General features: G+C 37.1%; 2 protein-coding genes across 3 annotated transcripts; both read right to left on the bottom strand.

The window, feature by feature from the left end:
• Nucleotides 1–5180: 5180 nt before the first annotated feature.
• LOC126634106 (receptor like protein 29-like) lies at nucleotides 5181–6693 on the bottom strand. Its single transcript, XM_050304595.1, has one exon. It carries the CDS (start codon nucleotides 6608–6610, stop codon nucleotides 5201–5203), a length of 1410 nt encoding a protein of 469 aa, XP_050160552.1. The 5' UTR covers nucleotides 6611–6693; the 3' UTR covers nucleotides 5181–5200.
• Nucleotides 6694–8144: 1451 nt separating this feature from the next.
• LOC126583150 (protein MAIN-LIKE 2-like) lies at nucleotides 8145–12650 on the bottom strand. 2 transcript variants are annotated; one of them, XM_050247448.1, is made up of 7 exons: nucleotides 12547–12650; nucleotides 11064–11180; nucleotides 10305–10949; nucleotides 10013–10180; nucleotides 9523–9912; nucleotides 8562–9414; nucleotides 8145–8434 (listed from the first exon to the last, which is right to left on the bottom strand). In XM_050247448.1, the coding sequence occupies exons 2-6, from the start codon at nucleotides 11169–11171 to the stop codon at nucleotides 8593–8595; spliced, it is 2133 nt and encodes a 710-aa protein (XP_050103405.1). In that variant the 5' UTR covers nucleotides 11172–11180; nucleotides 12547–12650; the 3' UTR covers nucleotides 8145–8434; nucleotides 8562–8592. The 2 variants fall into 2 exon arrangements, with proteins under 2 accessions (XP_050103405.1, XP_050103404.1); XM_050247447.1 differs by lacking the exon at nucleotides 12547–12650 and adding an exon at nucleotides 11589–12508.
• Between the last annotated feature and the right edge of the window lie 592 nt (nucleotides 12651–13242).

Genomic DNA, 13242 nt, shown 5'->3' with positions numbered 1-13242 from the left:
AATTAATTAGAACTTAATCAAAATTAAAAGACCATTTAAGCATTTAAATTGACAACGAATTTTTCAAACAGACCAGAGATAAAAATGGGCCCTTTGAGAATGATGTGTGCAGAAAGCTGCATGCTTGCGCTTCAAAGCTCAACCAACAATATATTGTACATATACACACACACATGTATATCAGATGAACGTACATGATTGAACATGACATCTTGAATTTTACCTAAAAGCAATAAAGCATCTCGATCCATTCTCAAAATATACCGGTGAAATGGAAAAAAATAATTTGTGGTGTAAAAATGTGTACCTGCACAAAGGACTCCCTTTCCCACGTGAGGTTCTCTGCAACTTTTCTTCTTGTATAAACTCTTTGATGAACAAGGAAAGTGACAGATACGTAGTTTCTGTCTTAGTCCCCCATACTCTCCTAGCAGGGACGAAGTCAGAAATTTAACTAAGAGGGGACATCTTAAAAAATTTGATCCCTTTTTTTTTTGGACAAATAAAGCTAGTTCTTTTACAAATGCTGAAAAAATTAGTTACAAAATGCCTAATTTTATTACTCTATTGTTTAATTTTGTCTTTAATTGTTGTATTGACAATCCAATGCTCATTTGTACTAACTAACCAAATATATGCAATTCAATAAGGTTTAGACATTAGTGCATGAGAAAAATATACAGAAAGGAAGGAGGGGCATTTAAAAACCAAAAGAGGATTTTCATTATTTTAATATGATTAATTGAATAATTTGTAAAGCATAAAAAATAGGAATGATTAATTGAATAATTTATAATGCAAACAAAATAGGATGAGAGGGGGCATGTGCCCCCAATAGGCCTTACCTCCCTCCGTCCATGCCTTCTGGTTACATTCACCACCACCCCTCCTTTTGTAGTAACTCTCGCCAATAAGAAGAAATGTCTTGTATTGGAAGTTTACCAAATTTCGCATGTGTTTTTTAGAAGTATAGTTACTCTCTTATGACCAATTGGTTTATGCTAGAATTTCAACTTCTTTTGTGGTATTAGATCTCATTGTCACACACATTTTGGTGTCACTCTTGTGCAACCCACATATAAGGCTTTGGAACTCGTTACAGGTGAAGAAAGTGTGTGAGAATATGAAAAGAAGTCTCACGTCGAAAGTTAATTTACCAAACTTTGCATGTTATTATATGAAGTTGTGTTACTCGCTACATATACATTGTTAGTTTAGTTTCGGGTGAAACATCAACGTCCTGCTTCTCTCTCACACATGCATGCATTATGCACGTACGAAAAAACCCATTTGGCCTTGATGACTAGATGCCTTTTCAGAGTAGGGTTTCATCTTCATTCTTTCCAAATACATGTTTGGTGACAAAATCTGGTCGAGAGAGTGATGAGCCCTTGAATGATAAATATAGAATATATATATATATATATATATATTAATTTAATGGGTGTGACAAGTGACTGTGCGATCTACTTTTTCCTTTACTGCATTGGGGACGGGATGGGGCGTGTGATAGTTTTGGACTCTACCTGTTCGAACTGTTTCCTAGAACTGGAAATTGGATTTGATTCTACTTGTCAATAATAGTTGCTCACCTTTGAATGAAGGCTTATAATTTCATGTATATACAATTATATATGCACGCATTAATTAGTGATTTGGTACAACAATATTCACTGTATGATCCAAGGTGGTGCAAAAAAATGAAAATGATCATCTTCGGATTTTTTTGTGGAGATCCGAGGAATCAATCAATCATATTCGTTCATCATACATTGTACGGTCAGAAATTATTTTAAATTTTAAATTTAAAATTGAATATAAATAGTACCTAATGAAAATTGACCGCACAATGTACAATGAATTAATACGATTAATTGATCATCCGAATTCCCACAAAGAAGATCCGGAGAGAATCATTTTCCGCAAAAAAAAAATACCGTGCATGTTATAGCATTAGACGAAATACTAAAGGGGTGTGATATCCACACATCCTATTTTACTTCTCACACACATTTTTAATTTTCGGCCGTCGAATCGGATGAATTGAAAAAGATCAACGGACAAAAATTATTAAGGGGTGTGTAAGAAGTAAAATAAGGTGTGTGAATAGTACACCCTAAAACTAAATGATTGCATGTTTACTTTTGTTTTTTTTTTTTTTTTTTTTTTATAATCATTTGATTTGAACGTATGTTATTTTATCTTGGCCAACTATCAGTGAGATATATCAACGTTGATCAACGTTTTGTGCGGCACAAAGCCAATGATGAAATTGAACTACTTAGGATTACGGTTTTAGTTGTTAGGATTTGTCCCCTACACGAGAAATTTTTTTTTGTGACGGGAATATGGACGATAGACCACGTGTTTTTATAGAAGTGGTAGAAATTTTTTATTTTTTTATTTTTTTTTAAGTTATTGACTTTTTAACACACATATTTCATCATTTGTATAATGACAGGTGGTATATCATCTCGTATACCGGTCATACTGAAAAATCTCTTTTGAAAGGGAAGTTTTGCCTTGGGACAGCTTAAAACATAATTGAACACCATCACTTGAAACTAATTGCTTTTGTGTTGCATGTTCATATTCTAGCAAATATGTACGCCTCAGAATTACTCGCATGCATAGAGGACTGTACTGAGCTTTTCCCCTTGGATTATCAAGTAAACTACATATACAAAAAGATTAGTGTGAGGTCCTAATCTATATCGAGAGATTTTCATCATTTTTTATTATGCTATACACCAGAGAATAGTAAAATTTCTGCTTATACGAATTCAAACTTGTAAATACAGAGAAGCAAGAACTACATACCCTAATAAATGGGATTCAAAATTGAAGTGGGGAGGTGGGTAAATAAATAGCTAGGTCACTTTACTATTAAGCATGCAGTAGTAAATAGTAAATGTTGTACCAAGACACTATTTACAAATAGTGAAGTTTTTTTTTTTCAAATGTTGAAAAATGAATAGTGGGATCCATATATTAAGAGGGGCCATGTGTCCTTTGCAATTTAGTCCTTCTCTGCAAGCAGGTGGTCTTGTTTCATCAACCTTCCCTCCACAGGGGCAATTGTCCTACAAATAATACCCCATCCCGCCACTGTAATTTCATTTTCACTTTCGTTATTTGATGAAGTTTACAAATTTAACCAGGTTCTGTTATTTTCTTACTGAGCATGAATTGTTGTTGTACATTTGGTATGGGTGGTAGAAATTTACGAGTTCTGGTTTAAATTGATGTCTACTCTTCAAAGAGAAATCTATCTGGTTCTGGTTCGGGTCCCCAGAAATTAAACCTTTAATCGAACCAACATATATAGTGTCAGATGATACTCTCTCTTGCTTGCTAATGGTAATATCCCCAAAAGTGTCAAAATCAGGAGCTGCATATTTCCATGGAATTATTGAAGAACAATATGTTGTGTGTGTATGTATCAAGTGTTTAAGTGTTAATCAGTTAGTAATAATTTAAACAACATTAATCACTTATTTGGGCCCGCTCTACAAAGTATTTCATGATCTGAATCATAGAACCGCTTACTCATAAATCATTTTTGCAAAAATTCACTGCAACCGGAAATTGTCTAGCCCAACAATTGTTATTGTGATCATTTCCCTTGTTTATCAACAATATTGTGTTTGCCTACTTGATATGACTCAGTTAGATAAGTAAATGTCATTTGATTTCAATGAAATTTTGTGAGGATAATCTTTAAGTGATAACATATACATATAAAATGGCCGGTTCAGATTATGCAAAATATCCTGGAGCAAGTGTAGACGATTAATTAACATTGTATTAAGTTACCAATTGTTTAGCGCTTATGTTTACACATCCTTTATATTGTCATGCAAGAGCAGCCTCATCAAAGATAGAGTTAATCTAAATATTACAATTATGCACCACATGACCATAACAAGTTAATGCCTCCGTCGAAAGCGGCATCTGTCAAGAAGTTTGCTTCGTGGTAAACATAGCCGAAGGCGTTGGGTTTGAAAATTTTGTCAAAGAACAGAAATAAACATGCTTATTACACGAAAAATGCTATTCCAAATTCCCAATGGCAGTGTCCTCTGAATCACTTAAATATTATAATTAAGGTTTTAATCTCAAATGTGTCGAGATTTTTCTTATGTTCATCTGCTGCAGAAAATAATTGATTGATCCATCTAATATCAAAGAAGGAACCAGTAAGGGAATAAAGCTTTCAGCTACCGTCTGGACATTTGACGACATGATTGGCTTTATGACTAGGGTTGTAGACCACAGATATTCTAATTAATGGGAAATTTTTCATTAGGATCGGAATACGGATGATATACTACGTTTATATAACTGGTGAGAAATTTTATATTGTAAGTTATTAACTTTTTAACACATATATCCTATAATTTATATAATGATAAGTGGTGTACCACTATATGTACCGATCACACTTAAAAATCTCTCATAATGGATAATCGGTTTTGTAACTTTTTGTGAGGTATATTTTTGTATTTCGCTAGTGTCACGGGATAAAGTAATAATTAGAGAAATACCAATATGAGAATATACCCGTTACACCAGAAATTCTTCTAGATCAACCACATGATTTGAATTTGTAAGAAGAAAAATTCTCAAACAAATTAAAAGAAGGTTGCTTACATGCGTTTGGCCAAGTTGGTGTTAAAGCAATGTGCTCTTTCTCTATCCAAGTTCGAATTATTTTGTCCGTAATTTACATATTTGATATATTATCTTACTATTTGTCAAAAAAAAAAAAAAAAAAAAAAACTAACAAAAAGTCCAAAAAAACTTAAATTTTAATGAAAAAGGATAAATAAAGATGTAGTAAATAGTACTAGGAAAAAATAAAAATGTAATTTTTTGTTAAAAATGAACAATAGTGGGAATGTTTTGTTAAAATTGTCAAAAAAATCCCCCATACGCACATCAAATCTTGCAAACCCCATAAAATCTTATATCCATTAAAAATAGGAAACTTTAAAGAAAAGCTCCGGATACGGTTCATTTTAACGAAAAACCGCATTTTTACACTAAAAAATCAATTTTGGTACTATTCATTTTACTCTTTATTATGTCCTTATCTTTAAAATTCAAAGTTGTTAAACAATTTTTATTAGTTTTCTTTTAAAAATATTTTATACTAATCACCAATAAATCAGACTAAATTAAACACAAATATACTTTATCACACTAAAAGCATCTGATGATGCAATCTCCAAACACACAAAACAGCAAACAGAAAAAATGGGTTTTTGGAGATCCCAGATGGAAGAGGAGCTTGAGAATTCTTCGATGGCGAAGCTGGTGAAGCAATCTGATCACTGCTTCCACAGACATTAACTCCAACTTTCGAACCGTGAGCTTCTGAGGAACTCAGACAGAGACCTGGGTTTCCACTGAGATCCAAGTTCCTCCCCAACCTCTTGAGGAAACTTGCATTGAAAGGCACAACACCCCCCAACATGTTCCTGCTCAGATTCATGTGGTAAATGTGCGAGAGGCTCCCAAACCCGACCGGGATTTTGCCGGTTAATCGGTTGTTCTGCAGCGACAGAGTGCTTAGATTCTTGAGCTGGGAGAAGGATTCCGGGATAGTGCCCGAGTAGCCGGAATCAGCCAGCCTGAGTTCTTGGAGTTTCACCAATTTACCAAACTCCAATGGCAGAGGAATGTGCATTGGATTGCCGTCTAAAATGAAATACTGCAAGTTCTGCAGCTTTTCCAATCCGTTCGGAAATTGCCCACTTAACCTGTTGTTGCTTAGGGCCATGAAAACCAATAAACCGAGCTTTTCGACGCCACTGGGGATGGAGCCTGTGAGTTGATTGGAGCTGAAGTCAACTTTTTGCAGCAAACCCAGTTGACCAATTGTGTCTGGGATGGAGCCTGTGAGAGAATTGTAGCTCAAATCAAGACCTTGGAGGTTTCTAAGACTGCCCAGCTGAAGAGGGATGGTGCCTGTGAGCATGTTGTAGCTCAAATCAAGGTGGATTAGTCTCCGGAGGGTGATAATCTCCGGTGGGATCGGACCAGAGAGGCGGTTTTGTGACAATGTGAGGATCTCAAGGGACTTGAGGGAGGAAATTTGAGGTGGGATTGGGCCGGTGAGTGCCGGGTTGGACCGGAGGCTGAGCTGCTGGAGGGAGGCAGGGGAGGATGCTCTGTTTTGAGAAACAGAGAGGGTGGTTTTTGTGTGAGTGAAGCAGTTGAAGAAGAAAGCAGATTGGAGAAATGGGAGGGAGAAGATTAGGGAAGGGAATGCGGCTGTTTTTTTGCAGGAGGGGTTTGGTGGGGAGCCAAAATCTAGCCGGGAGACATGGGGGCGATTGTCTTTTCCCATTTTGCACTCGATTCCGGGCCAGGAGGAGGAAGCTTGGCAAGGGGTAGGGTGAGAAATTCTCCAGGGTTGATCAGAGGACATGGATTCCATGATCTTGAAGAGGGTTTCTGATTCAGATGGAAGCATGGTATTGGTGGCGGCGGTGGTTGAAGGAGGGAGAGAGAGGAGAAGGAAGAGAAGAAGTGGAGGGAGAGAGAGTGAGAAGGGAAGGCACATTGTGTCAAGGTATGGAGGAGGTTTGGTGAGTTGCAGCATTTTGTTGTCTGGTTTTTAGATGGGGTTTTCACTTCATGTGAGTGCGAGAGAGAGAGAGAGAGAAGGGGGGGGGGGAGGGAGAGAGGGTGAGTTGGAGGACTAGTGATTGAAGTGATAGGAGGAGTGGTGAAAATCAATGGAGGAAGGGCGAATCATAACATCTGAGTAATATGAGTAAGAATTGATGGATTTGGAGACGAGCATCTTTATCCAAACACACGGACTGTTGGATTTTGATTCAACGGCTACAAACAGAGAATCTTTTTAATAATTATAGCCGTTGAATCAAAATCTAACGGTCTGTATATTTGGGGTCAGGAAACTCTGTCTCCTTTGCTCATGAGAGGATCTAAATCTGAATTTGATAATTTGAAAGCAAAGGTATGGTCAAAATATCGAGGGACCCTGTAAGGGGCATGTTTCACTTTTCCCACACACTATTTTGTCTTCCTATTGTTAAGAAACAAAGCAAATTTGATAATTATTTCGTTTTCAATTTTTAATATTTTTTTTAAATTTCAATTTTTAAGAAATAAAAATTTAAGGTCAAAATTTTAAAATGTAAGAAAGTAGTTTTCAGTTTTTTGTTTTCAACGACAAAAATAGTTTGCATTGGAATTGTATCCCCACATAAGGAAATTAATTGCTACTCTTGTCCTCTCCCAACATGAAATTCAGGTGTAAACGGTTGAGTTTAATAAACAAAAGCCTTCAACTTAAACAATGGTTTTCACAGAAAACCATGACGTGAAAGTGCAAACCAGGGCAGTGTCGCATAGCAGCACAAAACATTGAACTTGTGCTAATGAATGCCTAAAGCTAAGCACATAACAATTTCATCTCACACCTTCGAGTTTCGACTTTGTTAGAAGAAGTTCAAATCTTAACGATTAGCGGTGTTTAAAAAAAAAAAAAAAGTTTCTGAAACTAAACCCTGAACCCAAACTTTGGAAGTGTTTAGTTTTCATATAGACCGCCATATGGTAGAGTAAATTTTACTTAACTTTAAAGTTTCGTTTGGGGTTGCTTTTTCGGAAGGGATTAGAAAAGAGATTTGAACAAAACCGTTTGATGAATAAAACATATCCCTTATAATCCTACCATTTTAACACAACTAGAACGGATAAGTTTCATTAATTTAAGTTGGGCAGAATTTTTCATTTCTTTCTTCAACATACCTTGAATACACCGAGTTATCCATTTGAACCGAATCCTAGACTCCACACGAGGGCTAAATTGGAGTGTTAAGAGTTTTGCTAGTTGCCTGACACTACACAAGACTTTCGACCAAAAAAATACAAAAGGGTTTTAATCAAAATATGAACTACCCTAAATAATGGTCCTCTGTGATTCAGATTTAAGGGCCCATTTGTCCCCTATATTTTCTTCAAGAAATAAAGGCATCCCAAGATAGGCAAAAGACTTGTAGCTCCGTCAGTTAAAAGCATTCATCACTCAAGATCTCGGGTTCGATTTTCCTCCCCGACTATCGCTATTCGCTTGTATAAAAAACAATAAAACCCAACGCCAAAAAAACGAAACTTCAACATTTTCAGAGGGATCATAATATACATGAAATTATACATTATTTCCAGTACCTGAACAGACACAACTTCCAGTAATCTTTACATTTGGAAACGAAAGTGAATAATCGATAACCTAAAGACGAAGATGACGTTATAAAAATAGATCAGACATAAAATTGTTACAGCACAAAACAGTAGAATAATTAACACGAACCGAAGCATCTTGTTGCCAGCTTACTTCCCCAAGACTGCCAATCTAGCTGCATATTTGTAATTCGTATAGTTACGCTCGCGCTGCCTGTCAAACAATAAAATGGAATTATAGGTTCATCTGGTATAGAACAAATGCAAGCGGAAAATAGTACAAATAAGATCGAAGAATTATCAGATCAGAGTACACGTCTTTGCTCGTGTGAATGGATTACCTCAGAAAAATTGCATGATGGCGGCTTTATGTTATACTACGACACTACATTTACTCTGCTGGGCAATGTCCTGAGGAGTTTCAAGAGAAGGCTCTGGAACAACCTCTGCTTCAACTTTCGATGCTTGTGGATCACTCTCACTCGTAACATGAGGAAGCTCTGAGTCATCAACCTCGTCATGTGCACCACGGAGCTGTGAGTCAATGACCTTAGTTGCATTGCACATCTGTGTATCAACTACCTTAGTTGAATCAGACAGTTGTGAGTCCTTGACTTCATTTATGGCATCATGAAGCTGTGAGTCGATCTTTTCGGTTGCTTCAAAAAGCTGTGTGTCATCGAACTTCACAACCGCACGGATTAGCTCAGAATTACCTTCCACAGCAGCATGGCTTAGCTCTGAATGATCAAACCCCATGTCGGCACTGCATAGCTGCATATTCTCATCCTCACCATCTCCGTTGATCATATGCAAAGCAGTGACCTCACTGTCAACATGATATAGCTGTGAATGATCTTCACTGTGTACATCCTGAAAACGTATCTGCTCAACCCTGACATTGGTACCACAAAACTGGGATTGATCGTCCTCACTAGCAGTAATATATTGTGCTGGATCATCCTTCCGCAAACGTTTTCCCATACCTTTTCTTCTTACCCTCTCCTTTCCTCTCATCCTTTTCCCAAATTCATTTTGTGGGGTGGGTGACGGTATGTCTGGACCACAAATCTGGTCCCTCAAACATTGATGCGCAATACTTCTGATTTCTTCAATTGAATCAGCTTGTTTTTGGTCCAACCCGTCTGTTACAAATGTATCTGCTATGCGTGCAATATCCCTCAACCCAGCATTCTGCAAAAGTTAATAACGTTATCATTTAAAGATAATGCACCATCTCCTTATCCTCACACTTGACAATAACCAATAAATTATAATTTTACTTATTCAATACAATATTACCGTTATTTGAAACTCAGATGAGAGAGATATGGGCCTCCCTATAAATTTACGTGTAATTTTCAGGTACCACAGCATATAATCACTTTCATCTGCACCATCATCACCTTCAACAATATGATATCGACGCTCCAGCCATTCATTAAGCTCTGACTCCATTTTCCCTGACAAGTCAACCCCACCATCAACTCCGCGACTTTTTCTCTCCCATCGCTGTACATCCTCTGGGATTGACTGAGACATGCCATATTGCCTTAGGCAACGGTTTGGGAGATGCCTTTCTGCCTTGTCAAAGCATATCAGCATTGTTTTTGACCTCCCTATATTCAGATTGCTCTTGATATCTTCTGGAATCACTGTACTGTCCATAGTTCTATATGGAAGCCACTCCACCTATAAGCCAACGCCATGTCAAATTTGTTTTAAAATCATACATTAAAACTAGCATATCAGCTGACTCAGTTATCGATGGAAAGAAGAAGGAAAAACTTACATCACATGGTTTCAAGGAATCCAGAGCTTTACGGTAAAACACTACATCACGGTTTGTTGTTGGCCCACTTTGCTTTCCCTTCCAGCTAAGCACAAAAGGAAAACGATCATGCATTGAACCAGTATTGAGCTTTGGTCGTCCAATATTTAGGTGAAAGTAACTCCAGCACTGCAAAAATATGAAATGAAATATAAAAAAAAAGATATCAACAAGAAGCAACTGCAAATAAGAGCCAAAGGAACTGCTAAAAAAAATAGAAAATACAAAAGAAATAAAAAGACATGTAGATAACCTGTAGTAGCGTTAAACAACCACTAATTGTACTTTGAGATCTCAGAGAGGCATTTCCCAGTGCCCTGTACAAGAATGCCAATGCTGCTGCCCCCCAGGCATATCTCCCACAATTGTCAAAATTCTCGAACAGTGGAAGGTACATGACAGGGACTTTATTCCCAGTAGTTGTAGAAAATATTGTACTTCCAACAAGATATAAGAGGTATGCACGGGTATGACATTCAATCACTTCGAGTGGTGCATCTTTGGGACAATGGGAAAAGAACTCTTTCAACCAGCTTAGCTTCACCATTCCACCACTAGTATAACTAGATTCTGGTACTTTTCCGAGATACCTGTCACATACTGAGTTGCAGGTGGTATATGTTATACCAATTACAGGGTCTCCATCAATTGCTAGTCCGAGCAATAGTGCGACATCCTTAAGAGTTACCGTCATTTCTCCAACATTAAGGTGAAAGGTGTTTGTTTCTCTCCTCCACCTTTCAACTAGTGCAGAAATGAGTGGGTTATCTAGACTGATTGCCGGAATCCATCTTAAATAACCAAATCCAGCTTTCTCTACCAACTCAACCTGTTTCTCCGTGAGTGTCCATTGATCAAGCTTTGAAGTGTGTTCATGACATCTGAGTGCACCACGTTCCTGTAGGTAGTTAAAAATATGTGTTATCATCCAGATCAGAAAAAATAGCTCATTAAAAAAAACGGAAGGAAATGGTAAAAAGCCTTATATGGTTCATTAAATTGTGCACTGCACCTGTCCATCCCAAACTGCTGAAGACACATGCTTGTCCTGATCATAAAGCACTGAACCATCAATTGGTCCAGGATTCGTCCCATAAGGGTCCACCAGTATCATTTCCATTACTCCCAACTACAGAAAATATCACCCAGTGTATTAGCTCCATAGCAGCATCTTAATTCATAATCATAGATAGTTAAACTCAGTAACGACAAAATTACAGAAGGAATCGACTATACTCTATGTTTGCCTCTAACTTGTATCAAATTTACACAAAACGATGAGTTTCAGCTCCAGGAAGCTTTGCAAGCATATTGGAATGAGGTAAATTGGACCACAAGTTAGAATAAATACAAAAACTGTTGCAGTCAGAAAGAACCAGCAAACAAAAAGCTTCATTTACATTAGAATTGAAACCTTTTTGTGCATTCTAAACCTACTCGGGTCAAATTAAGAGACTTGTATTTACGGTCATCCCTGCAATTTCCAATATGTCGAGTACTAGAATTTAAAGATCAAAACATAATGAAACTCTCATACCGCAGTTTGTTTTCATTCGAGAAGGTCTAAGCACGCTCTTTGGAATATGTCCTCTTTTTCAATCACAATTCTTCCCATGAACTGTCATTCTTAATTCATGACAAATGAATAACTTTTACCCATAAACATTCACTCATCTACATGTTATATGAAAGAGCAAGGACATCATTCAAACGCTTTTCGTTTGAATAAACACTTTCAAGAATCCTCCTTTCCTTTTACTCTCCCCATCCAAAAACCAAAAATGCGAGACGTAATGGCAAATCATCATCATGTACCCTAAATTTGCTCAGATGAACATCATCACGCACCACAATGCATTTCAATTCCTCTTGTACTTTTCGAAGAACCGAGCAATGGTGCAACCGGGCAAGATCAATTTCTCTCAGCCAATACACTAACACTAAGACTTGAAGCTCCACTTACCTTCTTCATTTATCTTCACAATTCAATTCCCATCCGAAAGTTATAGCAACTAAGATACAGCACCCAAAACCCTAATTAAAACCCCCAATTAAAATAATTAATCCAATTCAGGGCTTAATTGCCACAGAAATCCACTCCACATTCAAAAGTTCACATCCATAACGCTATAATCTCTGCAAACCATAGCTTATTATTTAATCCAAACACAGAGCTAATCCTCAATCATAATCACAACCAAAATCAAAACCCCCTGTTTGGCTTCCGAGAAAATACAAGGAAAAAAACAAACGAGATTCTGTGTCAGTTATGTTATCAGCTGGTTTTACTTTCATTTTCTCAGAAATTGAAGTGAGCCGAAAACGGTGGTGGTGAAATTTGAGATGGAAAATTCCATGAGAAAGTTGGAAAATTAAATTTTCTCGGAAACCAAACAGGGAGCTGAGAAGGGAAAGGTTAGACGGATTAGAAGAAAGAAGGAAGAGATTTTATGGGGGGGGGGGGGCGGCAAATGGTGAGGAGGAAATAAACAAACCTGAAATGCAAATCGAGCCAAAACGACGCCGGAGAGCTGGGTCGACGAACGCAAGCAATTCAAGTCCTCGAAAGTCGAAACGACGATGGAAGCTATGACAAAACACAAACTACTGATTTTTCTCTTTCTTTTCTTACTAGGGCTTCATTTTGGGCGGGTTTCACTGCCCTAACCCGAGCCCAACCTTAATATTGGGTAACTCGAAAAATGAATTTTTTTGGGCCTGGTATTGGGCCCAATATATTTTAAAGCTCTTTATTTTTCGGTTACTTTTTGATACAACAATATTGAGTAGAGAAATCGAACTCGGTAGTTTAAGTGGAAGGCTGAGTGCTCTTAACAAATTAAGCTAAAATCGTCTTATATAGTGATACTATAGTTTAAGTTGACGATAATTCTGCAATACATTAATAGCATACCATTGAGAAACCCTTGATTTTTGTACTCTTGCTTAATTTATGTTGTTCAAGAATTACACGTAACGGGCGCCATAACCTTTTCAATTTGCATATCTCGTAATGTGTTACAATTACGTTATGATATAACTAATCACTCAAAATATTGTCTCAACCTCTTATCAATTGGTTTTGCGTTCGATATCAACATTCTAGCATGGCACCCGAATAAGTTACACACATTTTAAGTTCAACGCTAAACATGCTCTCTCGTTACCTGATACGTGCATAATAGTTTCAA

Source organism: Malus sylvestris, chromosome 9 (genome assembly GCF_916048215.2).
Source record: "Malus sylvestris chromosome 9, drMalSylv7.2, whole genome shotgun sequence".
NCBI classification, from domain to species: Eukaryota; Viridiplantae; Streptophyta; class Magnoliopsida; order Rosales; family Rosaceae; genus Malus; species Malus sylvestris.
This window is presented reverse-complemented; position numbering and strand designations above follow the sequence as displayed.

Excerpts from the sequence above, each read along its gene's own strand:
- LOC126634106 (XM_050304595.1), bottom strand. The coding sequence starts at position 6,610 with ATGCTGCAACTCACCAAACCTCCTCCATACCTTGACACAATGTGCCTT.
- LOC126583150 (XM_050247448.1), bottom strand. The coding sequence starts at position 11,171 with ATGGAAATGATACTGGTGGACCCTTATGGGACGAATCCTGGACCAATT. Across the intron at positions 10,950-11,063 it reads CAGCAGTTTGGGATGGACAG|GAACGTGGTGCACTCAGATG; the intron begins GTGCAGTGCACA and ends AACTACCTACAG. Across the intron at positions 9,913-10,012 it reads ATTCCTTGAAACCATGTGAT|GTGGAGTGGCTTCCATATAG; the intron begins GTAAGTTTTTCC and ends GTTGGCTTATAG.